Below are 9,408 nucleotides of genomic sequence, written 5' to 3'. Positions count from 1 at the left end.
CCCTCCTTCTGCACTCCATCTCTGCAGCAGGATTCCAGCAGGCTCAGTGCTTTATATTATTGTGATGCTATTTGTGGACGATAGTCCATCAATGCCTATTAGCAAGATGGTCAGGGATTCAATCCCATGCTCCGAGTGTCCCTAGACCTTTGATTGCCAGAAACTGGGAGTGGATAAGAGGGGATGGATCACTTGATTGCCTGTTCTGTTCATTCACTCTGAAGCACCTGGCACTGGCCACTGTTGGAAGACAGGGCACTGGACTAGATGGATCATTGGTCTGACCCAGTATGGCCGTTCTTATGTACCAAGCAAGGAGTGAAAACTCAGCATTGGCCATCAGGCAACCTTATTTGCCAATCCGGAACAACACTCAGCAGCACACTACTTTGTATCTTCAGCTAAACTCTCTTCCTTCAGGCTGTCTCCATGAAGAGGCCTGGACTAAGTTGTTTCCTGGTCCAAGCTGAGGAGCAGATAGCAGGTCTCCAGGTGGTCAGGGCCCATTCGATGTTCAAAATGAGGCTGCAGATCCTCAGGGGTGAACTGGGCCTGACCTGTGATTTCATCATACAGAGAAGTTCCAGCCTCACCTGCAGGCAAGTGACAAAGAGATGAGTTTAGATGACCCCAGGCGGGTATATTCAGAGTTGGGCAATGTAGTATGGAACCTTGCTTCTCACCTCACTTGTTCAAACCCAGCCCAGCTGACTAGGGACTGAAGACTGACACTGCCCATTGGTCATTCAGTAGTATTTCTAGATCTCATGCCACTTTCTGGTAGATAGATGTCTACAGCACCAAAACTGCTGCTGTACCTTGCACTTAGTATGGCAGGGACAGCTGATGCCACATCAGGGTGATGGGAAGGAATTAGCCAGGCTGCAGTCTAGTCTCAGCTTTGCCCGGATGCACTGTGCAGTTTGGGGTGTGTCACATGACTTTTTGGCTTCCGTTTCCCCAACTGTGAAATGGAGATAATGATGATTAGCTACCTGAGGGGTGATTGGGAAGTTCACTGGTTTCAAGTGTGTACAGTGATTGCGCTGGGGATGGACTGTGCTAAGTGTTACCCTACCCTCTCTGGCAGACATAGCAGAAAGAATGGGCCATAGTGACTGCACTTCACTCCCCCAAGTCGTGTCTCAGAGCCCCCCAGAAGGTACCAACGGTAGCATTAGGGAGGTGGGTGGAGTCACCCCCCACTCCTACTTCCCACCTGGGGCCTCAGGCTAACGTTGAGCTTTTGAACCTAGGGGTCACTACGCCAGTGCCCTGTGTGGAATGATGCAAAGGATTCTGGGACAACGTGTGTGAAGGAGAGAGGTTGTGGGTAGTTGAATTCCTTCACAGCATGGAAAAAGCTGAGGACCTTTTTCACAGCTCAGCTTGTCTCCTGCAAAGCAGAAGCCCAGGAATCAGATGAGCCTAGCCTCCTTGTCCGTCCCCTGCAGGCCTGCAGTTAGTATGGAAAGGCAAGAAGATTAGTAGTTCCTAGTGCATTTACTGGATTTCCAGTGTTTCCTCACCTTTGCATGTCTCCCGCAAAGTCTTCAGGGTGAAGGAGAGATCAGCAGGCCCTTGGTTATCCATCTGTTCCTCCTGGAATGCCTCATTGTCAGCTGGCATCTTGATCGCACAGCGAGCATTGCTCACCACGTCCTCCAGGCTGGTCTCCTCAACCTCCTCAAAATCATCAGGGTAATCGGTCAGCTCCGCCTCATCCTTCCACTCTGCAGCGGGAGGGGCAGGGGAGCCCCAACAGCATTAATACAGTCTCAGGCTGCTCTTGGTGCTGCTTTCAGACTAGAGTCACGCTCCTCTGCATCAAACATCCCCCACCCCACGATACACAACTCAACCTGCTGGTCTGCACACACGCTGCACCCACCTCAGTGCCCAGCTCCACGCTCCCCCAACACACTCGCTTCCCCTGGCATGTCACACACATCACCTGCCCCTACACAGCACCTCTTCAACACACACAACCTTGTGCCCCGACACAACACACACCTCACACATGCACATCACACCTCACCACCCTTCACTCCCTGGCCCACCGCCACTCCATCTCCATATCACATTACACAGACCTTCGGCCCTTGCACAGGGGATGGCCTCAGTTCAGCTGGGGGGAGGCCCTGTGCATGTCTCATGCCAGGACTGCACACCTCCCCAACAGAGACAGAGAGGTGTGGGACAAGGCCTCCCTGCTACCCTACTTGAAACATACCCTGAGAGGGCAGGACTAGCTGGCTCCCCCAGAAGGCATGTGTTTGCCAGTGACCTATGCCAGTGGTTCTCAACCAGAGGCTTGGAGCTCTCTTGGGGGCCGTGAACAGGTTTCAGGGGGTCCACAAAGCATGGCCAGTGTTAGACTCACTAGGCCCAGGGCAGAAAGCCAAAGCCCCACTGTGCAGGACTGCAGCCCAGGGTCTCCAGACCCACAATCCAGGGCTGAAGCCAAAGCCTGAGCTTTGTGGTGCTCCCTGTGGTATGGGACCCCAGGCAATTGCCCTGCTTGCAACCCCCTAATGCCGCCCTGGCTTTCATATGCAGAAAACCCGTTGTTGTGGTACAACTGGGCCATGGAGTTTTTATAGCATATGTGTGCGCATAGGTGCCAACTTTTCCCGGCGCCGGTGGGTGCTCGCACTGCCCTGCCACACCCCGACTCCACCATGCCCTGCCCCTGCCCCGTCCCCATTCCAACCCCTTCCCCAAAGTCCCCGCCCCAACTTCTTTCCCTCCCTGCCCCTATTGGACTCCTTCCCCAAATCCCTGCCCTGGCCCCGCCTCTTCCCCCCCCGCGCTGTGCTCCCCCTGCTACCCCCTCCCTCCCAGCACTTGCCGCCACAAAACAGCTGTTTCATGGTGAGAAGAGCTGGGAGCTAGGGGGGAGAAGCGGCATGCTCAGGGGAGGGGGAGGAGGTGGAGCGGAGGCGAGCTGGGGCAGGGCGAGGAGCTACCGGTGGGTGCTCAGAACCCACCAATTTTTCCCCGTGGGTGCTCCAGCCCCAGAGCACCCATGGAGTCGGCGCCTATGTGTGTGTGTGTGTGTGTGTGGCGGTGGGGGGTGTGGCTCAGAAAGGAAAAGGTTGAGGACCCCTGACCTATGCAACTTGTGTCAGAACACCAAGATTTTCAGTGCAGGAAGCCACTTTGTAACAAGATGAAAGAATTTCCAGTTTGGGCTGGGTTTGATTAATCCGCCAGAGGGCTGGGTGTTCTCTGAATGTTCTCTGACTTGCACAAGGGGACTGCAAAGTAGAGCTTGGACTCTGATGACACTGGGGCTCTGTCCTGACATTCCCAGGCATACTCCAGAACCATCTTCCTGGCTATATTTTGTCTTTTCCACATCTGTTCCCAGCATAAACCCAGCTGTACAACAACGCAGTGTGTGCAAAAACGAATGGTGGGCACACATTTGGCGTGGGGGTTATATTGTGTCTGACCAAGATCATGCATGCCTTCGTGAAAGTCCTGATTTGGGCTTTCATTGCTCTGGGTTTCAGGGATCGTGCAGGACATGTGACAGTACCTTGCAAATCTGTGCTCAGACAGCTGGAGGATAATAGTCTGTCAGGAGAGCTGCACTGGTCTGCAACAAAGGAAAGAAGACACATGTCAGACAGAGTAGGGGCTTAATGCTGTGGGTTTTCTATGACAACACTGGTGTCAACCAGAGATGGTCCTGAGATGAGGATTCAAATTTGGGTATAGGTCCAAATTTTAGCTCCCTCAAAGTTCCAAGTGTCCAAATCTGGGACTCTGGTTCAGACCTGTCTCTAGTTTAAATCCTGGTTAAGTCCCCCGTAAAAACATCTACTTGGTTGATCTTATCCTAGATCTGATTTTACTTCATCCTAAAGCCACCAGCCATTTTCACATGGCTAGCTCTCCCTAATGCCTGCCTGCAATAGCAGAGGCGGCAGCAGGCCAGGCCTGAGGTGCATTGGCAGAGAGTTTTGCAGGGAGGGGCAGGACTAGGTTAAGAGGGGATGTTGTAAGTCAGGTTGGGGAGCAGAGCAAAGTTGTATGCATGGGTCTGTCTAGTTCTAACTGATAGAAAAGTGTGCCTGGTACAAAGCTCTTTATAGCCCTAGACAGCAAACCTCTAGAATACTATGAGGTTGTCTGGGTGTCCTCATCCCCATCCTGGAATCATGTGCCTCTGCACAGGAGTATGGATGTACATGGTAGTAACCACTTGCAGGGTTAGGCCTTATACAACCCATAATGAGTTGTGACTACTTATTGCTTATATACCCAGCTTAGGGAAAAAGTTGGGTTACATATTTATTTTTATTTAAATAGGGCTCAGTTTGTGCCTATAATGCATGTCCCTGCTCTGCGGGCAATGCAGAGCTGCACCGGCCAAAGAAAACACCGAGAGGCCTGGCACTGCCTCCCAGAGCTAGGTGCACAGAGGCACCACTTCCCTTAGGGACGCCACAGACTCCCCTTGCACGGCTGGCCACTGTGGCCGGCGTCATGGGCTGGCACATAGGGTAGACAGCTCTATATTCCTCTGTAAGAATAATCTGACTAGTCCTTATTTTTATACAAAATTTCAGGGGAAATGCTCATCCTTTTTTTTTTTTTTTAAGTTCACACAGTGCAAAAAAATTGCCCGTGGGCTTTTCTGGGGCCCTTTACTATGCCCCTTGAACTTATAGGTGTAGTTATTTAGCAGTGCCTAGTAACTTTGCAATACACTATATTGTGTGGTTCATGGTTTCCCAGTGTGCTGCCAGCACCTCCCTGAGAGGTCATTCTAGCCAACTGCTGGCTCTTCCACAGTGTTGTTAGCTGAAATGTCTGGCGGTTCCAAGGTTAAAAGGGCAAGGACTGGAGTATTTCTCTGTGCCCTCTACATAGCACAGCTGTCACCTCAGATTCAGGTCAAGGCAGGAGGGAATCCGGGAATCACATGTCTCAAGCCAGCCCTTCAGTTCTGTGTAATGTTCAAACAGAATTAAAGCCAAAGCGGTTGTCTGGATATTTTATTGCAGAGGAAATCCAGGATGGCAGAGGCATGTTTAGGATTGTTTCATTAGCCTGACAGAGCAAGAACCTGCAGAACCTAAAAGTCAGCTGCACTTTGAATATGACAGCAGTGGCAGCTCCAGGCACCAGCGCTCCAAGTGCGTGCCTGGGGCGGCAAACCGCGGGGGGCGCCCTGCTGGTCCCTGCGAGGGCGGCAGTCAGGCTGCCTTCGGCGGCATGCCTGCTGGAGGTCCGCCGGTCCCGCGGATTTGGCGGCAATTCGGCGGCGGGTATGCCAAATCCGCGGGACCAGGGACCTCCCTCAGGCAAGCCACCGAAGGTAGCCTGCCTGCCGTGCTTGGGGCGGCAAAAAAGCTAGAGCCGCCCCTGCGTGACGGTACTCTTATGGCTGGCCTGGCGGCCTTATTGCTGCACTAGCAGCTTAAGGATGTGGCTCTTGGTTACAGAGATCCTGGTATGAAGCTCTGGTGGCAAAAGAAAAAATACCATGAAAGTTATGACACCTCTAATTTTAGCAGAGACATGCTAGAGGTAAGACTTTTGCTCAGACTGCAAGAGGTGCTTGGTTCAGATTGCACACAAGACCTGAAGGTCGATATGAAAACCATGTGCTTCTCATCCCGAAGATATGCAGATCATGCTTGGATGTACATGCAGTTGTATGTGTCTGCATCAAGCCTACATTTCGTATTTGGGTTCTGAATTTGAAAACACTTGAAATTATAGTTTTCCCTTGTAATTTTGACAATATTAATATTGAGGCCAGGTCTGAGCATTCCAGTGTGGCTATGAAATTCAATATGATGTGGGAAGTTTGGAGTGTGTCTGGGGCGTGTCTGTAGCTGTATATTTAAGGACAAATTTCCAGCCACCTTCAAAGGGGCCTCTAACTTTGTGCCTGGTAAGTGTGTAGTTAGGCTCACAATTACTTGCCCTGAATGCTCAGATGCCTATTTGCATGTGAGGTTTATGCAAACAAATGCACATGTGTAATTTTTCAGAAAGAAAACTGGAGGCACTTCTTAATACGAAGCCCTTAATCTCCTGAGATACTACATCTGTATATGCAAGTGATGGTTGTCAGGATTTAGGAATCAGCCTTCTTACTGCAGTAAAATAATAACAAAAACTTTCCATTCTGCACAGGCAAAAAAGTCAAGAACCAGGGCTGGGGGCCTAGCAGGTCTGCTCCTTTTCCTCTCTCCCCACCAATAAAAACAAACCAGCAAAATCTCACACTTCTCTCTTTCCCATTTCTTGGATTTCAGCCTGGTCTCCGGAGCCTTTTCTCCCCTCCTACACCCAGTGTTCCCTGGTGGCTCTCTGATGTCACTTACTGTTTGAACCCATTATTTTATGGTATTTAGAAGCATAGGACAGACTAGTCGAGTAGACTATCCCCAGCAGTGGCCAGTACCCAGCTCTTACCTATCTCTCTTGGCACCTCCTTGATCAGAGGTGGAATGGGTATGTCATCTTCTAAGTTCTCCTCAATGGAAGATACACTTTTATGCTCAAAGTCTTCAGAGTAATCTGAGCTGCTGTCTAGAGTGCTGGAGAGCTCCTCTGGCTTATAAAGCTCTGGACTGTGTGTGTTGACATACCGTGGAGCTGACTTTGGCCTTAAGGCTCCCCTCCCTTGGTGAGCCAACAGTGTCTTACTTTGAGGTGTGGATGAGAGGGGATCTGTGTTGTCCTCCTCATGGAGCTTTGCCAGATGTTGCTGCTTGAAGAGTTGGGATTCTTGGTGAAGAAGGAAGAGCTTCAGGTGTTGCTGGACAAAAGGGATGTTGAGGATGCTGCTGGCACTGGGTCTCTTTCCTGGGCACTTTGCCAGGATGGTTTGGATCAAGCCATGCAGGGGCTCAGAATAGCACTCTGGCACAGCAGCATACTCGCCTTTCACAATCTTGTAAAACAAGCTGACCAGATTTATTCCATCAAAGGGTGGCTTTAAGGCACACATTTCAAAGAGAACACATCCCAGCGCCCAGATGTCTGACTTGGAGCTGTACGGCACATCCTCGCAGAGCTCTGGGCTCAAGTAATAGGGTGTGCCTACAAAAGTGCTTGCCATGTCCAGGGTGCTGTTCATGACCTTCGAAATGCCAAAGTCCCCCAGTTTCACCATCCCTTTCTTAGTGAGAAACACATTGGATGTTTTGATATCTCGGTGCAGGATCTTTATGGAATGGATGTACTGAACAGCCATAGCTAGTTGCACAAACCATTCCATGATTGTGTTCTCGGGAAAGTACCCCTCCTTCCTCATCTTAATGTGGTCATCCAGGGAGCCACCATCACAGTAATCCTGGATGATGAACATATGTTCCTCCTCAAAGAAGTGCTCATGGCAGGTTACAATGTGGAGGTGCTTGAGTTTGCCCAGGATGGTCACCTCCTGAAGCACTGCCTCTTTGGTTCTCATTTTCTTTGATGGATCTGTCTTGATTTTTTTCACGGCAAACAGTTTCTTTGTCTCTATGTTCCTCATCAGGAAGACCTCAGCACTTGATCCCCTGCCTATGGTTAGTATTTGCTCATACTTCTCCATTGTCTCAACCAGCGTTCAAGCTAGAAGGAGAAGCAAAACCTCAGGTTACCATGTTAAAGATGTCAACCAAGTCTGCATGCTTTCTGTTTCACGACTGAGGGAGGTTACCCTCAACTTTATGCTAATTGTGTGGTTGTGTTGATGACAGGGATTGGAAGGGGCAAGGTGTTGGTAACAGGATTTGGAGCCTTTCACCTCTACATCACTGGTTTGAATCTGCACCAGGCCAGGAGGGATTGAATGATGTGGCTCTCTGGCAGCAGTTGCTTAGTGGGCCTGTGAGAAGGGATTTGCTGGGCTCAGTCCAGTGGCTAGGAGCTACATCACAGAAACCACTATGACACTAATTCCCGTTGTTGGCAATTTTAGCTGAAAGGCCAAGGATTGAATGGGCCATGCTTCACCAACAGAGGTGGCCTCTCCAGGGCAGGGTTGAGGCTTATTGGTGGGGGTTGATGTTCAGGAAGCTTGCACTGCTGCTGGTCTGCAGTGTGACTGTGATGCCGACAGACCAGGTGCCAGCTCATGCCAATGCCCCCATGTCTCAATGGAACACTGACGAATACCTCGTGGAACCAGGCTGGATCACCGGTGAGTTAGTGTAGTTAAAATAGATATTAGGATTAAAAATGTGTTTAGTCTTTTTTTGAAGGCTTGTGAGTTGCTGCATGCATTAATCTCACTTATAACATCTGCATCCCGTTTTGTAAGGTAATATTAGAGTGGTTGTATTGTAAGCCTCTGTGACTATGTAAATCACCAGACAGGAGAGATGCATTAACTAATGTAAAGTGCTAATCTGCAACAGTAGGTGCTACATCCTGCCCAATGGGAAAGGTCCATTGACACCAGATGGACACTAGAGGGTCTACTGTGGGGCATTAAAGAGGACAAAAGACTCTGTTGTCCTACTCTCCCCTCAATGAAGATTAGTCATGCAAGTGAATTCTCCCATCAGCTGAGTTTGCAGTTCAGAGCACATAGCAGGAAGGGGATAAAAACCCCAGACAGAAAAGAAACTGATTATCTCTATGCTGCTTGGCCCCTGGGGGGCAAGGTTTGCTAGGCATAAGCAAAAGATCCTCAGTGCTTAGCCTGGGTTAGCCCTAAAGGACATATAGAGCTTGCTTATTATAGAAGCTTCTATTACTTTTTGAAACTTAAGATTGTAACTCATTTGTGTATATATGTTTATCTGCTTTAACCTTGTAAATAATTCTCCTGTTTCCTTTTCCTACTTTATAAATCTGTATGTAGTTTATTATATGCAGAGCCGGCTCCAGCTTTTCTGCCACCCCAAGCAGCAAAAAAAAAAAAAAAAAAAGACGAGCGGCGGCACTTCGGCAGCAGCTAAAGCGCGCTGCTTCTTCGGCGGCAGTTCGGTGGCGGGTCCTCCCTCTCTCTTCCTCTTCGGCGGCAATTCGGCGGCAGCTCAAAGAGGAAGAGAGGGAATGAGGGATCCGCCGCCAAATTGCCACCGAAGACCCAGACGTGCTACCCCGATACCAGACGGAATGCCGCCACTTTGAATTGGCCACCCCAAGCACCTGCTTCCTACGCTGGTGCCTGGAGCTGGCCCTGATTATACGATAGGCTACAAGCTAAGTTCCCTCTAAGCTGTGTGGCCGTGCAGCAGGCTATCAAGGGACTGCGCAGGCACGCAGGGGGGAGAGACGCCTCTCCCCCAACCCTGGCCCTGGAGCTGCTGCAGCCGACAAAAGGCGCCTCTCCCCCTGCCCTGGAGCTGCTGCGGCGAGAGAGGGCTGGGGGAGTCCTCTCTCCCTGCTGCAGCCCTGGGGCAGCCTGCATACCAAACCTCGCATCCCCAGCCCCACCCCAGA

At 50.5% G+C, this 9,408-nt stretch overlaps 1 protein-coding gene across 1 annotated transcript; it reads right to left on the bottom strand.

The window, feature by feature from the left end:
* Positions 1-444: 444 nt before the first annotated feature.
* Positions 445-7,567, bottom strand: LOC117882941 (serine/threonine-protein kinase Nek6-like). The gene is made up of 3 exons (XM_034781834.1): positions 6,442-7,567; positions 1,530-1,733; positions 445-593 (listed from the first exon to the last, which is right to left on the bottom strand). Exons 1-3 carry the CDS (start codon positions 7,565-7,567, stop codon positions 445-447), a joined length of 1,479 nt encoding a protein of 492 aa, XP_034637725.1.
* Positions 7,568-9,408: the final 1,841 nt, after the last annotated feature.

Source organism: Trachemys scripta, chromosome 9, assembly GCF_013100865.1.
Source record: "Trachemys scripta elegans isolate TJP31775 chromosome 9, CAS_Tse_1.0, whole genome shotgun sequence".
Taxonomy (NCBI): domain Eukaryota; kingdom Metazoa; phylum Chordata; order Testudines; family Emydidae; genus Trachemys; species Trachemys scripta.
This window is presented reverse-complemented; position numbering and strand designations above follow the sequence as displayed.